The sequence below is a fragment of the Ambystoma mexicanum genome, chromosome 6p (genome assembly GCF_040938575.1).
Source record: "Ambystoma mexicanum isolate Mex_15411 chromosome 6p, UKY_AmexF1_1, whole genome shotgun sequence".
Taxonomy (NCBI): domain Eukaryota; kingdom Metazoa; phylum Chordata; class Amphibia; order Caudata; family Ambystomatidae; genus Ambystoma; species Ambystoma mexicanum.
This window is the reverse complement of record NC_090935.1, coordinates 1469788634-1469814438: the sequence shown is the minus strand read 5'-3', so window position 1 is coordinate 1469814438 and position 25805 is coordinate 1469788634. Positions and strand designations below refer to the sequence as shown.

Here is a 25805-nt window from a genome sequence, read left to right as displayed (position 1 = left end):
ACATTCTGGACAACCCATCAGCATTGCTATGTTGGACACCTGGCCTATGCTCAATAGTGAAGTCGAAGCCTTGTAGACTTATGGACCACCTAAGCAACTTTGGATTCTCCCCCTTCATGTTCATTAGCCACTTTAACGGCTTATGGTCAGTTTGCACAGTGAAGTGGGTCCCATAAAGGTAGGGCCTCAGTTTCCTTAGGGCCCACACAACAGAGAAACATTCTTTCTCTACCGTGGACCATCTGAGCTCTCTGTCCTTAAGCTGGCGACTAATAAAACCGATAGGGTGTTCCTTACCCTTCTCATCTACTTGTGATAGTACAGCTCCTATCCCAGTGTCAGAGGCGTCCGTCTGCACGATAAAAGGTCTTTGATAATCCGGGGCCCTAAGGACAGGGGCCTGGCACAAGGAGTCTTTTAAGCCATTGAAGGCCTTCTCACACTCGTCGGTCCAAGTTACCTTCTTGGGTTTCTTCGGAGTTGTGAGGGCAGTCAGAGGAGCAGCTATGGTGCCATAGTCTGCCACAGAAAAGCGGTAATACCCCGTGAGTCCTAAGAAGGCTCTCACTTGGGTTTGCGTAGTGGGGGTAGGCCAGTCTTGTACTGCTTGTACCTGACTGAGTAGAGGCTGTCTCCTCCCTCCACCTACTTCATGTCCAAGGTAAACCACTGAGCCTTGTCCATTTTGGTGAGGGGCCACTCGGACACCCTCAAAAGAGCTATCTGAAGGACTGCTTGGGAACAGGTCGGGGAGAGGTTCAGACTCCTCTCCCGCAACGTCTGAAGCCAGTAGCAGTGCTGCGATTTCGACGCTTGGGCCGAAAGCCTTCAGCCTATTCACGTGAAACACTTTTGGAGCCTGTCCAGGCCTTCCAAGGTCCACTGAATAGTTAACCTCACCCAGGGGCTCCACCACTGGGCAAGGACCTGACCATTTATCCTGTAAAGCTCGAGGCCTTATGAGATTCATGATCAGGACTTGCTGACCAAGTGTAAAGTTGATGAGGGAAGCTTTCTGGTCGTACCAATGTTTCACCAGCGCTTGCCCTGCCTTCAATTTATCACTAGTCAAGCCCATCAGAAGTACCATCCGTTTTCTGAGCCCTAGCACATAATCAACTACGTTGGTAGTAACAGGGGGAGTGGGCATCTCCCATCCCTCTTTGACGATGGCTAAGGGTCCCCGTACGGGATGACCGAACAGAAGTTCGAAGGGGCTGAAGCCAACACCCTCCTGTGGTACCTCTCGGTAGGCAAACAGTAAGCATGAAACCAGAAGATCCCATTTTCTTCTCTGAGGCTCCTCCAGAGCCCCAATCATGCTCTTTAACGTCCTGTTGAAACGCCCCCCCAGACCATCGGTCTGGGGGCGGTATGCAGAAGAGAACCTGTAGGTGACCCCACATTCTTTCCACATAGCCTGCCTATACTTCGACATAAAGTTGCTGCCATGATCCGACACAACTTCTTTAGGGAAGCCAACCCTAGTAAACATGCCGAGTAAAGCTTCTGCAACTGGCTTGGCAGTTACAGTTGTAAATGGGACGGCCTCAGGATACCGGGTTGCATGGTCGACCAGCACCAGGATAAACCTATTGCCTGAGGATGCTTGCGGGTCAAGGGGACCAACCATGTCGATCCCTACCCTTTCAAAGGGTACCCCCACAACTGGGAGCAGTACCAACGGAGCTTGGATTGTCGCGCCAACCTTACCAGACAACTGGCAGGCGGCACAACTCCTGCAGTGACTTTCTACTTGCTCCCCCATCTTGGGCCAGTAGAAGTGCATGGATAACCTTTGCTTGGTCTTCCTCATACCGAGGTGACCAGCAAGGGGAACTTCATGCGCCAACTGCAGGAGGAAGGGCCTAACAGCAAGGGGAACCACCAACCTCCTATGGTCTCCTTCTGTAGACTCTGTGGGCTCACTATACAGGAGTCCACCTTCCTGGTAAATCCTATGCATCCCAGGAGGTTCACCCTCAAGCTGGGAGCAGGCCTGTCTCCTTAGGCCTTCCAGAGATGGGCACTCACGTTGGCCTTTACTGAATTCGTCCCTATCAGGACCTCCTTCAACTAACAAGTCTTTTAGTTCAGGATGATCGTTGGGGTCGAATACTTCAGGCATCGCCACCTCCTCGTCAGGCCCGGGCGATTGACCAACTTCCTCCACCGCAGTGGTAGGCGAGCTCGGGGGAATATTCTCTTTCCCTCGTTTTGACTTGTAGACTCCTTTCGCCTTGGGTTTCCCCTTCGGCTGGGGCGGCGTATTGGACTTGGCCAATGCTGCCCGTGCTTGAGACCGTGTGTACGGTCTTTCGGCAGTGTCTCCTACGAGCCCTAAAGCTCTGAGATCATTACCCAACAAGACCTTTCCCGGGACGTTTCTCTGAATGCTCACTGGAATCCTGACTGCTGTACCATTTAAAGTAAGATTTACAGGGATCACGGGAAACATACGGAGGGGGCCGTCAGCCAACTTAGTGGGCATCAGAGTAGCTCTGGCAACTTCCTCTGAGTCTACCAAGGTAGAATCCACTACAGTGCGACTGCACCCACTATCCCTAAGAGCTGGAGTATCCACTCCATTGATCAGCACACTGTCTTTAAAGTAGTGCTTGGTATTATCCGGAATCCTAGCATAAGCCTCTGCGACTTTAGGCTCCCAGGAACCCAGGGACACTAAAACTACCTCAGCCTCTATCCCGCTGGGAAATGAGTCTGAGGAGAAGGATGCTCCTGTAATCTCTTCTTCCTCGTAGGAGGAGAAGGCCAGATTAGCGGAGTGGACCCCCAAAGGTCTAACCTTACACCGGGGATCCCCCTTCACGTGGTCAGTTGCTCCACAAGAAAAACAAGCCCCAGTGGGTCTGTTTACGTAGGGAGGCTTATTGTAACCAGAGTTCTGTTTCGGAGGCGGACCTCCACTGCCCTGTGAGTTCTCTTGTGTCTTACCCTTGTTTTTCTTTTTGTGGCCCTTATGGGAAGAAGATTTAGCAGATTCCCCACCCTCCATATCTTTGGACTTTTTCCCTTCCTCCTGCTTACCAGGATGAGTTTTGTCCTTATGGGACACTCGATGTGACACCCATAAGTCTGCTGCAATGGCCAGCTTCTTAGGATCTATCTCCTTCGAATCGGCCAAATGCTGCTTAAGCTCCGGGGAAGAAGCAAAAATGTGTTCCAGCATGACAAGATTTATCATGCCTTCGAAGGTAGAAACCTTATAACCTTCGACCCAGCCAGTTAAGTTTTTCAAAGATTCAGCGACATAAGATACCCAAGTACCACCTTCCTTTTTCTTATACTCTCGAAAACGCTTTAAATATTGGGCCGGAGTCTTCCCAAACTTTAAAATGAGAGTTTGCTTTAACATTGCGAAATCAGCTCGCTCAGCCTTCGACATTTCCATAATGGCACTACAGCCAGAATGGGGCAGTCTACTGAGCAACCACGCAATCTTATCAGCATTGTCAACTTCTTGAACTTCGCATGCATACTCAAACGCATTCAGCCAGTCCATAATGTCATTCCTTTCTTCATACACACTGAGCAGATCTTTCGGAAACCGTGGATGAGAGGAAGCCCCAGACCCATGTCCAGGACCCTTGGACCCATTTGCAACCTGAAGCTTGGCCAGTTCCAACTGGTGATCCCTGTCTTTCTGTTTTTCTGCCTGTTCGATTTTTAGTTTGGCTATGCTGAATTCAAGCTCCTACTGCCTAAACCGCAGCTCTTGCTTCTTGAATTCAAGCATAGCCTCCCCATCAGCACTGGCAGAGGAAACATTAGACATCTCGTCCTCCCTGTCCTCGTGGTCGCGATGGATCAGTGCAGCGGCAGAACCGTCGGTTCTACCAGTGAGACCAGCCCCACCACCTTCTGCACTGTCCTCAGAAGTTATAGCGTCAAGCTGCGCTTCTTGCCACGCCACGATTCTTTGGATCATTTCCAATTTCGTGCCTTGAGAGGAAACACCTCTCTCCGCACACATCTTTTTCAGCGTTTCTGATTTGGAAGCATTTAAAGTTAACAAGGTATTTGTTTCCATACTGTTTGATAGGACTATGGCCTTTTTAAAGTTATACTACAACAATTCACTACGTGTACTGGTTGGAATAACCTGAAATGCCTTAGTTCGAGCGCAACACTGGATACCTTCAGTCGTATCCCACCGCTGTACACCAATTTGTTAAGACGGATTTCTGAACTCTGTCCTGGTGGCGCAGAAGTTCAGAAGGCCAACCTAATTACTTGGAACAGGGTAACCTCTGGACAAGCCAGACCAATCAAGGTAGCGATCGCGGCGGTCAAGACTAGGTCTCAAGAGGGGTGAGGGTGACTGAAAGCCCGCAATGAGCACACAAAGCAAGAGCGCTTACAAACTACTCCAAACAGTTGTTATATCAAAAATAGATACACATTTATTTTAAGGCCTTTAAAACAATGACCGTAGCGAGAAAATCACAATATCACAATATTAAACCAACACATACCATATCAACACAATATATATACAAATACACAGTCGCAAGCGTTTAAAGCACGAAATATGTAGTCCACCTGAAAGGAAAGGAAAACAGGCAGTGCGATAACGCTTTAGACTCAGTTCGCCTTCAGAGGCACCTAACTAGATGGAAGTCCGAGCCCTGCGAAGAGTGGAGCCTTGTGCTCAAAGTACCTGCCACGCCGGTGCCAACGGGCAAAAGGGGAAGCTCTTCGGAGGAAGTCAGGCAGTTCGGGTTAGTGCACAGCAGAAGGAGAACAGGTTCCGCAACTCAAGCGCAGCCTCCACAGCGGGCAGAAGCAGAGCGCGAGTACGGCCAAAAGGGTGCTGTTTTTACACAGCAGGGAAAAGCAATGGGATACTGCAGGAGGGCGACCAGATCCTAGCTAAACTACTCACCGGTCCCCGAAGCAAGCAGACCCAGGCTTCTCCACGTTAGTTTCAGCAGCTGGCAGGTTCAGAAGAGCAGGGAACGCCTCGTAGTCGTGTAGAGCAAAAAGACGTCCCAATCGACGAAACCAGCACAGTTTGTTGCCGCAGCAGGACAACGGAGCGGCCGTGTGTATTCGAGCCAAATGTACACTCCTCCCTTCAGACTTGGGAACGCCAAGTGTACGAAGCGTGGGAGAGTGACCAGGACTCGAAATACAACACAACCTGGCGGCGGTTACAGAGCAGGACTCCCTTGTAAGCTGGTCAGTCAACTGGATGGCCCAGAGACACTTCCGAAGGCTTACTTGGCAGGAGTTGATGAAGTCGCCGGGAATAGCTGTTCCTGCTATTCCAAAGGTCAAAGCACCAGTACAGGCCTTCTGGTTCGATCAAAGGAGGAAAGGGTTTCACAGGACGACAGCAGTGCAAAGGAGGATTCCTTCAGCGGGTCACCAGCGATTCCTCGGTCCAGCCTCTTGGTTGCAGGATACTTGGCTCCTGTATTCCTTCGTTCGTGAGAACTCAGGAGATCGACATGGTAGTGGTGTTTCCAGCCCCCTCTTATCCACGGTTCCCTTCGCGCCAAAACAGAGGGGAGATCCGCTCATCAACACACATACCATACGTGGACCAATCACGGACCACGGTGGTCCCAGGCATTCACACCACCCTAGACTCTCTGGCACCCAGGATGTGTATTGGGACCAGACATCCCAGCCCACACCCTGGAGGCACACAAACGACATGTAGAAGCCCGCGAAAGCAACCACGTTTCGCGGGAAAGTACATGCCCAAATAAGGAAGGCCCCGGGTCGCTCGACCTGGGGAAGGTGAAGGGAGCAAGACGGTCAGTGGACAGGACAAAGGAGCCTCGTGGTCTGGCCATTTTGGGAGCCAGGCCACCATTTTGGGTTCAGTGCGAAAAACGTGCTCAGAACGCCAAAAGGAGCTCAAAATAAACAAAACGATCGCTGCCACCATTCCAGTCCCTGAATGACTTGCACCGATCAAATACATTCCTAAAAGAGTATCTAGGGCCTGTAGAAGGCTAGAGACGCAAGAGAGCTGTAACTTAGCTTACAGTGCCCTCTTGTGTCATGTTGCACTAAAGCCGCAACATGATAAAAGAAACTACGGGAAACAGCGTTCCCCGGTACTGACTGTCTTAAGGGCATGTCAGTTTCCCCGTAAGAAAGGAGCGAAAGCCCAGAGGAGTGCGGCAGAAGGCTGCACTTCTCTGGCAAAGTCAAGAACAAGGTGTAAAACAACAGCAAAAAGTTTAGGGGCTGCCACATGGAAGGAAAATTACTTACAATTATGAAATCTTTCCTAACACCCGGTGCCCGCGGACTTGCGGTGCTTGGCCTTTTGTTGGGCCCCCCTCGCCAGGGCGCCCTCACAGGACTTAGAAGACCGCTCAGACTTCTTTTTCTTCTTCTCGCCTGATGGGCTCTTCCCTTCCAGCCAGTTGGCGAGACGCAGGTGGCGATCCTTCATGGTCCGCTCCGACATGTTCCCACAAAACGCACAGTCCTTCTCCGTGTGCGTCTTGTCCTCATGGAGACAGTAGAGGCATAACGAATGCTCGTCCTCCTTGAAAACATTCTGAAGCTGGCATCCAGGTCAGGTCCTGAACAGCTTCCCAGGCGTCAAGCTTCCTTTCTCCTGGGCCATGTCCCCAGGTAGGCCTCGGAACTTCTGGAATCCTCCAAAAGCGTAACTCGACGAAATCTTCACCCTTGAGGGGCGTAGAAAACTTTGAAACGGATCCCCGTTGATCGGATGTAGAAACGGTGGAGCTTGAGGCTCTATTTAACCGAAAAATGAGAAAAATCTCCTGAAAAAGCAGCAAAAGCTGGAGAGCTACAGCACGAGGACTCCCAACACTTGAACGTGCGGTAGAAATCTGAGGATGGCTGCCAGAGGCGGGGCTTAGGGAGAGGGCAGTCATTGGCTGCGGGCAGTATGACCCAGAGACCAGTGATTGGTTACTACTAAGAAAGACAGATCAGAAACGAAACTGATACTGATTTTTTCTATACCGAGGATTCCCGGCCTGACGACGGGGAATATTCATGAGCATATGAATCCATGCCAGACCCCATGCTGGAGAAGAATAAATGGTGAACGACACGAAAATTGCTCGCAAACGCTATTCCAACTCTATTCGTCCACATTCCGCCACTGGTGAGTCAAGTGTCTGGATTTTGCTTTAGGCCTTGCGGTAATGTGTAGGTAGCCGAATGGATTAATTGATATTTTAGGTGTTGTGTCCCTTGTAATACTCCCTTGTAATACTTTCGATATTGATATGAGTGTATAGCTTTTTGAATAATGACATTTATCAATACATTTTTTTTCGATTTTATAACCCCCAAAGGAAATCTATTTATGGGCACAGGGAACTGTACTATATTGCGCATTTTCAATAGCATTATTCTCAAGTATTCTGTCGGTTTATATGGCATTTTTTTTTATATTTGCATTTCATTATCAAACAATAATTTACCTTTACAACTGCTTGACTATCCACTGAATCTAAAGCAAGAACATTCTACATCCGTGATGTGCCCGCAGTTATCAACCACTTCTAGCGCGTATCAGGTAATCATACTTGGCTATTCCGCTACAGACTTGTTTTATGCATGTCAAGTAATAGTTTTTATGTATCGTGTGATTATTTTACCAATTGTTTGGTTAGTGCTTTCCAATTGATATACACCTTAGTTGTCGTCCTCTGGTGTTTGTTTTCAGTTATAATTAGTGTTATCCATACTAATGCAAGTACTGTCTTTCAGGGAGATGCTGAAGCATCCACCACATTGACAACAGCCCTAGATGTTCTTCAGCAGCACGAGGTATGGATACTGACAGCTCCATCTACCGTGATCATCAGCACTGGAACACTTGTCGTTTGATTGATCTACACCATGTTTCATTTGTGGTTAGCCATTGATATGTACCTGTGCAGTCGACCCCAATTGTGTGTTGTGTTTTCAATATTGTAATCCTTACTAATGCAAATAATATGTTTCAGGCAGTTGTTGAAGCGTCAACCCACGCACTTGATGCGGAGCCTGACATTCAAGTAATTCCAGGGGAAGCGGGACCATGCGGATACGAATCGGCGCAACAGCTTTCGGAAGTGTGCACCACATTTACAACATCCATAGATATTCTTCAGCAGCACGAGGTATGGATACTGACAGCTCCATCGAGCGTGATCATATAACGTGATTCCATTTGCTATACTTTCTTCCCTATTAACACAAGTACTGTGTTTCAGGGAGACGATGGAGCTTCCACTACAATCACAAGATCCCATTTAGATGATGCAGATGTAAAGAAATTGGAGATATAAGTTGATTAAATATGATCGTATTTAAATATTCCTTGATTCTTTTAGACAATGCAACATTTGTGGTTATCTCTTTCTATGTACCTCTGCCGTCGACCCCAAGTGTGTGTTATGTTTACAATATTGAAAACCATACTAACGCAAGTACTGTGTTTCAGAGAGTTGCTGATGCCTCCTCTTCAATACAGTCATTCGTGGCAGTCCATGCAGAGCCAGAGGTATGGATACTGACAGCTCCATCGAACTAGGTCATCAGAGCTCGAATACTTGTCGTTTGATTGTTCCACACAATGTTTAAATCGTGTTTGGCTATTGAGATGTATCTGTGTGTTCGTCCTCACGTGTGTTTTATGCTAACAATATTTTGATACACAGTAATGAAAGTACTATGTTTCAGGGAGTCGATGAAGCCTCATTCCGTGCTGTCTATGCGGACACAGAAAATATAGTCGTTGCAGCGCCACAGGAAGGGAAGAGATGCGGAAACGAATCGGAGCTACAGCGTGCAGATGTTGAAGGTCGAGTCAAAAAAGTTGCAAAGAAAAGAAACAAAAATAAGGTTAGTTACAAACAGTTCGTAACTTTAGAAATGTTTTTGTGCTGGGGACTATTTTATGTTTTTTTCCAGTCAATTGTACTATACTTTATCTTGTGCTTAAACTGAACATCCCTTTTCCAATCTATCCTCTAGTTACCCGTGGGTGTCCAAACTATACATACACAGACAGTGAAGCAAACAAGAGATGTTGCTTGCCAGACCATTTACACTATGGAGGAACTATTAATTCAGACGCCGCGTGTTGAGACTCGAGATGCTCATGTCCAATGGACAGAACATGAAATGAATGTGTCCGGAGAATCCAGCAAAGTTGTATTGGACCATTGCTACAGTGCGACCGCACCACCACAACAACATGATACCGGATGTATTGAAGATAGCTCTGAAGTAGTTGCAGATCAATTCACACAATCTGCACCTGCCAAAAAATTGCCACCAAAAGAGCTGTCGACATTGTTGTGTTCTCCCATCAATGTTGAAGTAGCAGATGTTGAAATGACAGAGACTGAACGAGCAGCAGCAATCGCCGACGCATCAGAACTTGACAGCAGCGATATTTATTTCAAATGTGGTGATATGTCCTCAACGTCACACGCCGAAACAACTTTGACGCCGGATGACAGCCTAATGAAAGAGGGCAAATACAGAGTATTCGACAGTTGTTTGATGAATATTATAAGTATGCTGAAATGTGGGCATTCCGTTAGAGGGAAAGCATGTGGGAACCCATTGATTCATGTCACTCGTCAAAAAAAAAGGCAGTAACGTCAAAATAAATGCCGCCTGTAGATTAAATCATACGTTCTCATGGTCTGCACAACCGATGCTGGGGAAGCTGCCAGCAGGCAATCTACTGTGTGCAGCTGCATCACTTTTTAGTGGGTCCAGTTTTAGAAAGTTAGAGTCTTTCTTTCAGTTTGTGGGACTCCATTTCATTTCAAAAACGCAGTACTACAAATACCAACATGATTATCTGTTTCAAGCCATTAGTGATGCTTGGAAAATTGAACAATTGTCTGTAGCAATCACATTCGAAGGCAAACGATTCAGGCTAGCTTGCGATGGACAGTGCGACAGCCCTGGATTTTCTGCCAAGTACTGCACCTACCACTTTCAGGACATGGATAGTAAGAAAATTGTGAGTTCAGTGGTCGTGCAGGTAACACAATGTACATCCTCAGTGGCCATGGAGAAACTAGGATTTATAAAATCAGTGGAATATCTACAATCGAGGGGAATGCACATCGACCTCATAGCCACGGACAGACACGTTTCAATTGCTAAGACAATGAGAGAGCAGTTCCTACATATTAAACATCAATTTGACGTATGGCATCTTGTTAAATCAATCAATAAGAAAATCTCGGCTGCAGGGGAAAAAAAAAGGTTTGGAAAGTATTTCAGAGTGGTGCCAGTCTATCAGCAACCATTTTTGGTGGAGCTCCAAAACTTGTGAAGGGTCAGTGGAAATACTACTTGAAAAATGGCGGTCACTGATGCACCACTGTACCAACGTGCACCGCTGGTCAGAAAACCTACATTTCCACCAATGTGAACATGGCCCTTTGTCCCCAGTGGAGGCACGGAAGAAGAAGTGGTTGATTCCATCTTCACCGACACACAAAGCCATTGAGAAGATTGTTTTCGATAAAACTATCAAGAGATTTGAGTGGACTGACAGAATTCTGTCACACAGGAGGTTTGGAGGTGTTCCACAATATGTGCCTAAAGTACAGGCCAAAGCGCTTGCATTTCAGCATACAGGGCATGAGACATAGGACTCTACTTGCCGTCTTGGCCCATAACGAGAATCTCGGCCGTGAACAATCTAGGACTACGGGTAATGTAAGGATGCACCGCTACACTAAGGCCTTTTTTAAAAAGAAGTAAGCAATGGGTGATCAAACCAGTCTATGAGGAAATGGAGTTCGACGTTGTCAAAAGCCTTATTGTTGCTGTATTAGAGAAGCACAGATATGGAATTTTGAACGTTTCTGTGCAGAGCACTGATCCATTGCCACCAAACATTGCCACTGTGCCATGTCCACCCAAAGGAGAGCTGGTTGTGAAGTACAAATCCCAGTTTTAATAATTGTAATACGATTGTCTTTTTGTAAATAAATGTTACTGTACAGTGTACATACAAAGTATGCTAACCCTAACCCCTACCTTCACCATCCTGGGTGGCGAACAACCTGGGTGTCATCTGCGAATTCTCTCTCTATTCACCTCATATTACTGACCTTGTCTATATGTGTATGTATATATTTATGTTAATGTAACTAATTTTCGCAATCTCATGTAAATGCTGCGCACTGTTAACCGAGGGGAGGCTTGCGTATTGCAAATAATAAAACAAACAAACAATAAATCTCACTTTCAACTCAACTCCTTGGGTACTTTATACTTTCCCTGACCTTCCCCCAAAAATTAAATGTCTCCATAGTTATGGTTCTTTGGGGCTGCAAAGCTCGCAGACAACAAGGACAAAATTGGGGGCCTTAGAACGCGCCAAGCGAGCCATTGCAGATGGGAGAGAAGCCAGTTCGCATTTGCACATTGAGGCGCAGTACATAGATGGATTCGAAACTTCAAGTTCTCACAGATGGCTTTACTACGGGATGTTGCAAAGAAAGAATGTATGCTCATTTCTAGTGAAGGTCAGTGGCTTTGATTTTCAGCTCGCAGCCTGAAGAGGCCCACAACTCGCACTGGCAGTATAAGGTTCTATTGTTTTTTGACCTTGAGAGACAGGGACCATGCCGAAAGAACTTCATTTGAAGGGGGGGTGCAATAACGTAAGAGACGATAAGACAGAAAATTCTGAAACTAGACCGAGTTTCATGTTAGTTCAGTATACGAAAAATCATTGTCAAGAGCACAGTGGGATTTACGGACTGCATTACGCAGACACACAATGGAAATTGCAAATATAATGTAAGTAACTCTTTAGACGCTTTTATACCAGAATGAAGAATTAATGAATGAATGGATGCATGAATAAATGAATGAATGAAGAGCTAGGAAAACGTTTGTGGGATCGTCCTTGTAGCGGGCACATGGGCATGCAGGTCCACATTCCACATGCATGTAGACAAACAGTTGTTTCTCATTGTGTGCTAACCTCGATTTATTTCGTTACTTTTCGCATTGATTTTATAGCCGAACATACTCCATTGCAATATCCTTGCAAGCAAATAGTTTCAGATCGGCCGTAATAAATGATATGAATGATATTAATAAAGATCGGCTGGCGAGACTAATTATAATTTTTATGTTTTCAAAACAGGTATATCCTACCCTACTGCTACTGCCACCAGTTTCAGACCCCGGCAGACGGCTTCTTCAACCGCCAGCTGCAGCTTCTTGTCAACAACTGCACCACTCTGACGATCTTATGGGACAATCGCCAAGGGCCCATATGCCCTTACGCGGTACTAGCGGCTAGAAGCAACATATCAACCTTTATGCTGGCCTAGTGCCTAGTTGATGGAACAGCCTTGCGGTTCACCGTGGGACCAAAGTGCTTCTTTTAACGAAAACCAACACCCTGTGTACCATAAAGGAACAGCACGTGACTCACGATAAAACGGAACAGTTTTGTGGATAAAGATAAAAGAAAATAAATGGCATTCCGAGTTAATATGGAAATTGCTGAATATTCTATAAACATTTAATGTCAAATAAATGTACTTTACCAAATGTACCGTGTTGCTGTTTGATTTTAAAGTACAGTTTTATATTCCGAATTGTGGCGCGCTGTGTTGTGAGTTGATCTGTGTTGGTTTCCGGGTTCTGTGTGAAGTCGTGTAGACGACGACTGGGCGCGTTTGCCTACGCAGCACAGTAAAGTCACAGAGAGAGGCAGGGCATATGAATGTTTTGATAATGTCAGGCTCAGTGGAGGGGGATATGATTTAGTGCCGCAAAAGCAGGTCAGCCAGGGCGATGCGGCAAGTGATGGGATTATCACAAAATGGCAGCGCCCTGGTGCCTGTTTTCGCATGCGTTTAATGGACGAAAACTCGGGTAAGGTCCATAGGAAATTTTTCTAAAATCGAGCGACTTAGGCTTAAAAACACATGGCTGACCCGTAGGGACAATAACATTTTTTACCGAACCATTCCTTTAACTACAAAATGAGGTCTTGTCCACGGGTTCAACAGATTGAGTTTCAATTTCTAAATCTCGATTTGAATTCCTTTCCTGTGGTAGACCCATCGATTCACAATCACTCACAGACCTCCAGTTTTTAAGTATCCTCTTTCGCAACACCTGAAGGGAACAGAAGAGGTGGTGCCCCAGCCGCCAAACACCCTGATTCTCCCAAGGAGCACCATCCAAAGAAGAGAGGTATGCAGTGGCTCCAGGGAATCGGGAGAGGGGACAAGAGGCTCAAAGAAAGGTGTGGTGTGGGACCCAAGACCCTAAGGTGGGGTGAGAAAAAATAAACCTGAGGTGGGTTGAGATATGCCAAACCCCAAGGCCGGGTGAGAGACCCAAGATCCCAAGGAAGGGTATGAAAAATGTAACCCCAAGGCAGGGTGAGAGATCAGAGACCCCATGGTGAGGAGAGAGAAACCATACGCTAAGACGGGGTGAGAGACCAGAGACCCCCAAGGCGAGGTGAGAGAAACCAAACACCAAGGCGGGTGAGAGAATACAAACTTCCAATGCCGGGCGAGAGAAACGAGACCCCAAGGAGGGCTGAGGGGGTGAGAGAAACCAGGTGCAATGGAGGGTGAACAGAAACGATTCCTAAGATGTAATGAAGATCTCAAACTGACTGGTGGGAGAGAACGCCAAGAGAAGCATTCTTGGGAGAAAGACTACTTGGAAAACAGTCTATGAAAATTGCAGCATTTCTAAAATTTTCAAAGGCATACATTATAATTTGGCAGGATAATTTTAAAGTCAAGGCCCACCCCCTCTGAAACACGAGCTTCTTCTGTATGCCTACACATACCCTGTTCAACAGAAGGATCTTCAGTCCCTAATACCTCTGTCTGGCCTAAATGATCTTAGCCAATCCAAAAGGATACCATGTGCTCACAACTGGCTTACTCTTCAATTCACTTTAGTTTCATGGACTTGTTCTCTAAATGTTTGGATACTGCTTGTGCCAGACCACAGTCCTATTTTAATACCAATTCTAGAACATTTACAACAATACGACCGCAAAACAGGCCCCCGGGTGCATTAGATGTTGCCATAAACTGGGTCACCCTTCTGCCTGGCATATTATATCTCGGAGAGGTCCCTACAAAGGAGTGTATTATCTAACACATTCCCTGGGAGTGTGACATGCAGCACTCCCTTGTACCAATAGAGTTCTGACTTGTGCATAGGCCAGCTCGCCTCTATCTAATAATTTTTCTACTTTGTATGCAATGCATGTGAAATAATTATGACCCTTGAGCATGTTAAATCAATACATGCAAAGTGATGAGGTATTTATGGTCGTTTTTTTAACACAAATGTCACTGCACTTTCTATTTTGTTGTTGTTATTGTTGTATCAGGTTGCATAAACCACAACAATATCATACAGAAAATAAAAAGGTCCTGAAATAAAAAAAAGCTATAAAATGCAGCTGCAGCAAAATTATAAATGCTGTATGAGAACGTGAAGGTGATTATAAAGACAGCGATACTCCTGTCTTTGGGATACATCAAAAAGATCAATATGTTTACATAAATGATATGTAAATACCCAAATACCGATGGTAAGACGCCCCCCTCAGTTGCAACTCGTTGGCATAATAAGCACACATGTTGTGTTGGGCTGTCAACAAAAACCATTGTGCGCAGAATGTTCATGAACATTTTGGCACCAATACAAGTAGATGAGACTCTCGAGTCGGGTGCACTGCCCTACTTCAATTCACCAACATAACTAATTTCGAATTCTCGTGTAAGCAGTGGTGTTTTAGCTTTTGGTTCTCAGCTGCCATATTTATTGGCGCAAGAAGCGTGCATCTGCTTCTTCCAGAGTCCTCTCTAAACCTTCTGCGTAGCTTTAGTCTTATTTAACTTTAACGCATTATTTTCGGGAACGTTTACCTTCATACCATTTCACCTCATGTTTTGTAGAGCAAGGGGGAATTTTTGTAGCGGCTCGAATGCAGAAAACACTTTCCCCAGAACACACGGACAATGCTTCCGAGGGGGAGCGGAGACGTCGTCACAGCAGGTAGTGCCTGGTATATTAACTCAATTAGTTGTGTCTTTGTAGACTTGCATTATAAGCTTACTGTAGTTTATCACTTTTCCTCTAGTTCTGCATATGTCACAGGCTTTATTGTGGAGAAAAGAAGATTGGTTTCGGTTTGATTTATAAAGCGCACACAATGACAACATAAGGAAGCTTCAACGCATTCATCTTTTTCACTTTAATGTGTGCCTATGGACGTGTACAGTTGCTGTATGTCAGTCACTCAACTGAAAGGGGTGATGGGAGTTGCAATATCTCGGAAAACTCCCACCAGACCCTTGGCCAATTTCCTGTATCTCACGCTAACAGCACTTCCCTAGCTGAGGTCAGCCCATAAGAAATGAAACTGATATGCAAAAAAAAAAAAAAAACAATGTTCCTGTTTTCCTTTGTTTTATTTCGCATACATAATTATGTGGGCTTCCAAAACCACTGCAGTCCGACAATAGCATGTATAGGTGGCTGGAGATGACATCATTCATTACAAATACGACAGCTCTGCAGAGGCTGCCTCCACAGTCAACCACCACTTTACCCTAGGAGCTGAGCCACTGCACTAATGGGCCCCTTTTTTGTGTGACATCAGTATTCCAATATGTGTGAATTGTACAAACGTCTCACAAATCCCATTCCCTAAGGTTCACAGGTCAGTCTTTCAAGTGGTAAAATGAGAGCCACTATGTGTGGTAATAGCAGCGGTTAGGAACAGCCTCAATGGAGCGCAGTTCAAATGTACTTCACACTTTCTATTTTATCTGACTACTCCAGTGCTTTTATAAAGGACTTGAAAGATTGCTGCTCAACTGTAGCTCGCCAGCATTTGGAAAATCAGGATTGTGTACTATATAAATTCACTTTTGGTGAGATGGCTCAACAGTTAAAAATTCAAATCCCAGTAACATAGCTTTGCACATTAATGTGCTTGATGCAGACATCTATGTGGAGCCTTCAGGTTACAGGTTCAATCCTGGTGAAATAGCTGAGCTGACTAATGCATTTGCTGGAGCTGTGCTCTCACTGAAGCCCACCAGAAGCTTAATCCAACCCTGCTTGTGACAGCATCAGTCAGCAGGCATTAATAGCAGACAAAATGAACAGGCTGTCTGTCATATGCTATCATGACGCACATTTAGCAATCACCATGAATTTACTTGCAGAGGGTGTAGGAAGGGCTTTGGAGGACAGTTCCAGCCCGTGGTACCTCCATTTGACACAACCTTGACCTAGATTGTTCATGAATACTTATATTTCCCTTTTTCCTGACCTTGATATTTTTCTTTTTATTGGTTTAATGGTTTTGGTCATGTATATATATTTGTTTGGCAGAGTATTATTCGTCTAAGCAAAGCAACCGACAACAGAAATGTTCTAGTGAACATTAATCTTGGTATATAAAGACACTTACCTCGCTCATCGCCAGAGATACTAAATTGGTGTGGTTTTTGGCCAGTCCACAACCCAACATAACCAACAAACGTAGTGCCAGTATATGCAATCTGTAATCAGAAGAGGCACAACTAGGTTATACATGAAAAAAGTATTTTAACCCACACTTAAAGAGATTGATTTGCACATGTAACACACGCAAACTGACATTAGCTTGAGGGCACACAAGTAGAGAGTTTGAACAGGAGAGAAAGACAAGGCGGCAAAGGGAATACAGTGGAACGATACATCTATTTTGATTTGCAGTTGACTGTAGGGCCCTTCCAGTAAACCGTTTTAGGGAAGTGAAAGAAAAGATCATCTCCATGGAAGTGCTTCTGATGTGAAACTTGGCCAAGTTGGTGTTAGTACTTGGCCTGGTCATTAAGGAATTTCTTTTTTTTCAATGGATACATATTAACATTGTGTTGTTTTGTTATTTTCTATGTTGAGTAAACAGCTGCACACAATAGCAACATAAAATACCAGCAAAACACCAAATTCACATGCTCATGTATGAATTCCCAAAAAGGGGCTTTCTCCTCAATTGCATGACCAGAATAATGTTTTCCTCCTCCTTTTAAAAGACAAAATTACACATTAGCCTCCATCAATGTACACAACGAATAAAGTGTCCTTGATTGTTGGACACTCCCGTCCCCTGCACAACCTGTGGGCTGGAACTATAACCAGTCAGAATCGATCTAAATAGTGTCACATTTTATAAATCAAATTAATTCATCAAGGGATGAGATATCTTCAATAATCGAAATACATTCGATACATTCAGTATGGTATACCCATTTAATCAAGTTTTATATCAAAGCTATTAAATTCTGACAAGCAAATGAAAAATTCACATATAGTGTAAGTAACATATGGGTTAAAAGAGCTCAACGCGTTTCGGCATAAGAATTCCCTTCATCAGGAAAAAACAATTAATCAGGATCAAAAACAATTTAGGTTCAAGAGTTTGTTCAATCTTCAACCTCCGGATTCATCTACAAAGCAAATTAGAGACTAGTGTCAGTGTGGGGCCATTTGATGTATGTACAAAATGTTCAACAAGTTACCAAAAAACTGAAAGCATCACCTCAATTGACTGTTGGTGGAGGTACAACCGTCTGGTGTATGGTACTCTGTACACTGTCCTTCGCTTAGCGGAGTGTAGAAATGCCAAGAAAGTGGGCTTACCCGCTGGAGGTAAGTTAATTGGCTCGGATGCGTATCGCCTTTTCGTAGAGTGTTGTAAAAGAAAATGAAATTGAAGACTGTCCAGAAAAAATTCCATAATTATTCGCGAGCATATAGCACATGAAACGCTGCGAAACATTTTGCCACTTGTGACTCTACATTTCTGATATACTGTCTAATGTGTCCCTGTGGGAGTTACTACGTTGGCCAGACCACCCGTAAAATCAAAAACAGAATAACAGAGCACAAATCCAACATTAGAACGGGGAGCCAGAAATCACCAGTCGCAAGACACTTCGTAGATAATAGACATTCCATAGCACAAATGAAATACGTAGTAATAGAAAAAGTAAGAACTCCACCAAGATGAGGCGATTTGAATACCCTTTTAGCTAAAAGAAAAATGTACTCAATCCACAGACTGGACTCAATGAGGAATTTTCCTTAACTCCTTTTCTTTGAATTTCCAGCCAAAACAGTACTAACTTAAGCTTGAAGGAACTGAGTTATGTGTTATTTTTTTTGACACTTCAGAAATGAATAGTCCACTATACTAGATTGTTATATATGTGATGTATGATTACTGTATATGGACACGGGACTTAATGTAACTCAACTATGGACGTTCAACACATTGTTTTGTCCTAAAGTAATGAGTCTCTTTAGAAATGTTTACATACTGCTATAAAGATGGAATATGTGGGTTCCACAAACCTTAACTCACCCCCTGACTCGTGAACACCTTCTGCATTCCACAGTGTTGGCACTGATCAATGTCAACTGTATACTTGAAAGTATGCATGAACTATCATAATGTGGATAATTTCCATATGAATATGCAAATTGAATATGTATCTGCTTATCATGTTTTCTGTATATGTAGCCATCACTTAAGCATACAATACTCTGTACACCTTATATTGAGAAGAAATGTGCAACACACACGGGACATCTATACATTGTATTCCCTTTCCGTGTTTCATATTGGGCAGATTTAAGGGGAGTAGAAGTAGAACCCTGTTATGCTCTCATTCCATCCCCCATCCACGTGCACATTTGCACCCAGGCAGTACCCAAGCCTACTCAGTCATATTGCACCTACTTGTTGACATATGACATCAAACGTTCTTAACGTCATTTACATATATTATTCACTTTGCAGATAACATAGCCGTTTCTGCTCGCCGAACATTATCAGATGCACCCACGTGTTGATCTAATGAGAGTAAGCACCTCACTACCTCGCCCCCATCGAGTGCTTTGTTAGCCGCTCTTCCTTTAAGCTAAGTCCCACATTCTTGCTTGAACAGAGCGGGCTATCGTTTTCGCACAACTGTCTAACAGACACTTGAATTTTGTATTTTCCCTAGTCGGCAGAATCGCTGAATAAGGGATTATTCGTGCACTATTGGTAAGCGCGTTTTGTTAAACAATACTCCTAAGTGATTCTATTGCATATTCATGTGCTATATGCTCCCGAATAACTATGGACATTTTTTCTGGTCAGTCTTCAATTCCATTTTGTTATACAACACTCTGCGGTAAGGCAATACGCATCCGAGCCAATTAACATACCAGTGGGTAACCCACTTTCGTGGCATTTCTACACTCAGCTAACAGAAGGACAATGTACCTTTAAATACCCAATATTTTGTGACATGTTTCTAATCTATACTCCACAGGTTAAAGATGGTATGTGCCACATGAATGAGTACCTCACGGAATGAGAGTACCTACCATTATTGGGAGTAAAGCGATTTGTGCACACACAGGAGAATAGAGGTAGGCTTTTAATCCTCCATCCCACGTCACTGATATATGGACTCTGGACATATTACCATACTGACAGGGCACAGTGTTTTATGCCAGAACTTGTACTACCCTACACAATAAACGACTGCTACCCTTGGATAAAGAGATCATTGGGACCACAGTACCCTACAGCAGACATTTGTACCCCCACCAACAGTCAATTGAAGTGATAATCTCAATTGTTTGGTAACTTTTTGAAAATGTTTGTACATACATCAAATGACCGCACTCTGACACTAGTCTCTAATTTGCTTTGTAGATGAATCTGGAGGTTGAAGATGGAACAGACGTTTTAACCTAAATTGATTCTTATCCTGATGAATTGCTTTTGCTCCTGATGAAGCGAATTCTTATCCCGAAACGTGTTGAGCTCTTTTAACCCATATGTTACTTACAAAATTTGTGGAATTTTTCTTTTACTTGTCAGAATTGAATAGCTTTGATATAAAACTTGATTGAATGTGTATACCATACTGAATGTATTGTATATATTTCTATTATTAAAGATATCTCATCCCTTGATGAATTTGATTTATAAAATTTGACACTATTTAGATACATTCTGACTGGCTGAAGTACCAGCCCAGAGGGTGTGCAGGGGATGGGAGTGTCCAACAATCAAGGAGACTTTATTCTTTGTGCATAATTTAGTGATGTATGGTGCCAGAGTCGCTTTTTCTCCCCTGCACCTTTGAATCACTTTAGTGGTTACTCCTGAGTTTATAATACTTAGTTAACAACAAGGTGTGTGTCATCTGTATCTACTGCATATACTCCTCCATCAATGTAACCAGAGAGTACAGCTACTGCACCAATTTATAATATGAACACTTTAACATATCCATTTTACTAAGCCAAATAGCCCCAGCCTCCCCATCCTCCTAATGCCATATGTACTGTTGCTCTACTGATTACCTTCTACAGATAATACTGAAACGCAGACAACAGACTTTAGGTATCATGACAATTAGTCTAACCACAACAGGAAGAGTACTCATCAAATGATCGTTTTCCATGGTGTCCATCCTCCGGCTCATAAGTAGAAGGCTCTGCATGTATAGAATGAGAGGAAACCATTTTATCTCCAGATTGCAGCCCATTTTTTATTCAGTTTTTCCACGTTTTGAATTTCCAAAACTTTAATGGACCATTCCTATTGAGTGGGGAGAATGGATGCGCCCAAGTGCTTACTAAACAGGCCCTGGCTCCACGTAACAACCTGTGAGTCATTTGGTGGAGGTGTCCACCATGACTGATTTCCGGTGAAAGTCCAAACAATACTCGGAACGGATCTAGTGGCATTGGGATTTCTTCCACTTGCCTGATCAATATCGGGGCCTCCACCCAAGATGTCTGCATGTACATGGTGCAATGCACCATGCACACCAATAAAGGCCCGTCTCACCACACCCCTGCAACATGAAGAAAATGTTTTTGGGAATATCATTATTATTTTTTATTTATAATGGACAATAGGCCATAGGTCTCAGTGCGCACACAGACAAACAGCAGTAAATCACAGTGGGCACATAGTCAAGTCCAGGGAGATCAAAAGAGAAGAATTAGCCTCTTAGTCATTAGAATTGAACAACAAGGTTTTGAGGACTTTCTTGAAGTTCTGCAAACAGGGAAATGCACGGATGCCAGGTGGAAGAGAGTTCCACAGGTGAGGTGTACAGACATTAAAGCTTGTCCCTCCAATGTTTTTTAGTTGAAAATGGAAAAGATGAAGGTTATTGTTGCTGTTAGAGCATAAAGATCTAACAACAAGGGTGTCATGTAACTGTCCCAACAAATGACCAAAAGCCTTACCTGCACAGCATTTGTACATGAGGGAGAGGATCTTATATGATATTCCCTGTTGGACCAGCAGCCAGTGGAGCGATCTTCTTGGCTCAGTCATGCGAGCATTCCTGGCTAGACCACAGACTGCTCGAACTGTGCAATTTTGGGCAATCTGCAATGTTTTTAAATTGGCTTTTGTTGCACCTGCCAAATGGCTGCTACAGTAATCAATTTTAGAATTGACCAAGGTGCAGGCAACAGTCGACAGATTGTTCCTAGACAGAAAAGGCCTAATCTACTAGATCAGTTTAGTAATATAAGCACTGGTGGTTCTCACATGCCCCACTTGTTTTTTCATAGAGAGATTAAAATCAAGATGGACTCCTAAAGTTTTAATAGATGACAAAACCAGAATGAGGCAGTCAGCAATCAAACTGCCTGTATCTCTTATCCATTTTTTTAATGCGTTGATAAGAATGAAAAAATTGGCAGCTGCGTTTTGCCATCCAAGTTTGCATCAAAGTATAAGCTCAATTTATATAGGAAGAATCAAGATCATAGCTCCCCGCCAACTCAATGATGACCTGATTGCCATCTTTGTACATTGTATATTTCACTCCAACAATGTCCAAAAGATAAAAAAGTGGACGAAGATAAATATTAAAAAGCGTTGGGGAAAGGCAGAAGCCCTGTGGCACACTGCAACCAAGTGACACAACCAGTGCCCTACAATCACCAATTGAGACCCTTGAGGACCGAGGGCCCAGAAAGGGCCCAATTTCAGGCCAAACTTGTTAACAATCTTTGTCAGCCTTTCACTCATCAGGGAATGGTCAACAAGATTAAAATCTGCCGGCAAGTCAAGCAGCATAAGCAAAGTTAACTGGCCTGTATCAACAATCTCAACAAGGTTATTTTTCCATAATTGTAAACAAAACAGAAAGGTTTGTGATGGGAGAATAGTTTCCACATCTTCAGGATCCAAGGTCTCCTTTTTAAGTAAAGGGGTTACCCAAATGTTCTTAAGTATGGTGGAACTTTAGTTGTCGAGAAAGAGTTGCAATACTGGTAATTAATGGCGCAAGACAATGAATAGAGCTCTTCATTACACGTGCAGGACATGAATCACCCGTATATGAAGCTGGTTTCAGCCCAGATACAATTTTAGTCATTTCATTATCTGTCACCTGCTAAAAGGTGAACTTAGGTGGAGCAGGGTTACATCTCCTAACTATTTGGTACTCCTGTGAGCAGGGAGTATATATATCCTGTAGGCTCACCTGTTGAATAAATATATTTGCTTGATGTTGCTTGATTTTCCTTGAAAACTCATTCCGAATACTGAGACACCAGGCATCAGTCTCATTACCAGAAATACCACAGCCCTTCCTTCCTTCAAGTTCTCCAAGACCAATGTTCCCTCTGATTGGATTTGGCACTAATAATCCTGCTATTATATTCATCCAGTTTAGCTGACAGGATCCTGTCTTTATAGCTTGCTGCTGCAAGCCGATGTGTATTCAGGGTTTCTGGGCAGGGATCCTTACGCCACAATCTTTCGCACTCCCATGGCAGCACTGAGTTATGTATGGTGAGGGGGACAGGCCAAGTAAATGGCTTGCTCGTATGGCTTGCCAGGAAAGAGGCAGTGGGTGCATTCCTGTGATTACTGACACGTCTAACCAAATCTCCATGATCATAGAAGATACCACCCCCTCTTCTTTTACACCAGTCTCCTACGATTTACTACTTAATACTATATCCAAACTCAAAGCTTCAAATTGCAAAGGAGATAACTTTCCAGCCCACCTAATCAAATTATGCGCCCCTACTCTCACACCCATAATCACTAATTTTGTGAATGCCTCCTTCCATACTAATCAGGTCCCAGCCAGCATTAAAGCGGCATGGGTCACCCCTCTACTAAAAAAAACGACATTAGATCCATTAGTGCCTACGAACTACAGGCCCATAACGACCGTCCCTTTCCTACTTAAAATCATCGACAAAATAGCCTACAACCAAATACAATCCCACCTCGGACAAAATAACTTACTAGGAGCTAGACAATCTGGCTTTAGACCCAACCACAGTATGGAGACAGCACTCTTGGACTTGAAAATCCAACTGGACTCCATTAGAGACTCAGGCAAATTAACGACTCTACTGTTACCGGATCTATCAGCAGCATTCGACCTGGTAGACCATCACAAACTATGTGACACCCTAAAAAAAGATTTAAATGTTTCCAGTAACGCTACTCAGTGGATCAAATCCTTTTTAACGGACCGCACATCCAGAGTTGCCATTGGAAACTATGCAGCGGACCCCATAGTAGTACCTATAGGAGTCCCCCAGGGTTCCTGCCTCTCGCCCACCCTTTACAATGCATATACTAAACTCCTTTTCTCTGCTCTTGACAATGTGGGTGTCATATACACTAATTTTGCAGATGACACCCAGATCCTCATCCCCATTACAGGGGACTACACCCGAGATACTGACACCATCAATAAAGTCTATGCCATAATTCAAAATTGGATGGCCCTAAATAGTCTCTGCCTTAACGTTGAGAAAACGGAGGTCCTCATCGTGGGCTCCCAAAAAAGAATAAGCACCCTCCACTCTAACTACTCACATCAACATTGATGGTACACAAATCCCAGTACTCAAACAAGTTAAAACGCTTGGTGTTTACATATATGCCAACCTCACTATGCACAAACAAATAGCAACTCTCTCCTCCTCCACAGCCTACACAGCCAAACTTATCGCACTTAGCCGCCAATTTCTCACCCCAACAAATTGCATAACCTTGGCCAGAGCACTGATTTTAACAAAATTGGACTACTATAACATCCTCTTCCCAGGAACCTCCAAAACCAACGTGAATAAACTCCAACTTTTACAAAACAAAGCCCTTAGAGCAGCTCTAAGCATAAATAAATCCGATCATATTTCTAGCATCAGAAGAGAAAACCATTGGCTGCCAATTGAAGGAAGAATCATCTTCAAAACACTCACCACAGTCTACAAATGCAACACCAATAAAGCGCCCAGCTACCTCAATAACACCATCAAGAAAAAAATCTCCTGCAGGACATTGAGATCTAATAAACTGGCCCTCTTGGAAGTTCCTCATTACAAATACAGTAGAGCAGGAGGGAGTAGCTTCAAAGTTCTAACCCCATCGCACTGGAACGTACTACCCCTTAGAATCAAAAATTAGGACTCTGTACCAAGATTCAAAAAAACACTGAAAACCTGGCTTTTTAATAAATATTAACCCTCACCATTCCCCTACACCTTAGTACCAGAATGCTTCAGATTACCTCATTTCTTTGAACTAAAACACTAAATGTAATCCCATGGCCGGCATGAACCTCCAGGGGTCACCTCTTGATCTGCAACTAGTGTTCAAACAAAGTGTGACCTACTACTGTGACTGACTGTACCTTAGTATAAGAAAGTTGACCCCATGACTTATTGCAATTCAGGATAAAAATGTTCTTTATGATTGTAACTAACACTGTATAAAAATGCCACAATGTATATGAAAGTTCGCCGTGAAACCCACGGGTCTGGGCGACTAACAAATAAAAAAAAAAAAGAATGTTTAGGTAACCTTTTACACACACCGGCAACTGTCAATTAAGTGCTCGCCAAACTTTACACAGATCTTTATGCTAATGCTGATACGCGCATACCAGAAGGTACTGAAAGATTTCTAGAGGCATTACCACTTAGTCATCTCTCCCACGATGCTAAAACCTCTCTGGAACAACCGATCTCTCTGACTGATATCATCCAAGTTATTGAGCACTTGCCATCTGGGAAAGCCCCTGGTACCGACGGCCTCACAGCCGAATTCTACAAACGATACAAGACCCACCAAGCCCCATATCTACTGCAATTGTGGCAAGAATCCCTTAGGCTGCAGACATTACTGACCACTATACGTGAAGCTATTATCACAATCCTCCTAAAACCCAAGCAGCTAGCGGAACAGTGCAGCTCCTATAGGCCTCTCTCTTTAATTAACACGGATGTTAAAATATTCGCAAGCTACACAACTGATGCCGTTTATGTGGCACATTATTCACCCAGACCAATCGGGATTCATTCCTCGGAGATCCACGGCACTGAATCTACGGCGCCTCTTTAATATACTGGCCCAAATAGACACTGGAACGCAAGAGGTTGTGGACGCTCTGGACGTCCATAAAGCATTCAACTCGGTATCCTGGGGGGTACATGTACGCAGTGTTGACGAAAATGTGGGTTTGTCCCAGAGTTCCTCGTCTCTTTGCATCTTCTAATACTAACAGGACGCTGTCTTCGCCCTTTGGGACAGAGAAGGGCACCCTACAGGGCTGCCCACTATCACCCCTCCTATTTGCGATAGTTATTGAACCTTTTGCAGATCTCATACGGCATAAATATAAACACTAGGATATTAGGATGACTGGGGAACCAGAAATTATTTCTTTATATGCAGAGGACACACTACTTACTATACA

The 25805-nt window shown here is 44.0% G+C and overlaps 1 protein-coding gene across 4 annotated transcripts in view; it reads right to left on the bottom strand.

Annotated features, from left to right (window-relative positions):
- NAAA (N-acylethanolamine acid amidase) overlaps positions 1 to 25805 on the bottom strand; it is a 539996-nt gene that overhangs the window by 364191 nt on the left and 150000 nt on the right. For all 4 annotated transcript variants that reach the window (XM_069626299.1, XM_069626298.1, XM_069626296.1 and 1 more), the window contains exon 4: positions 16475 to 16565. In XM_069626299.1, the coding sequence (XP_069482400.1) occupies positions 16475 to 16565 (91 nt within the window). The remainder of the gene's footprint in view (positions 1 to 16474; positions 16566 to 25805) is intronic.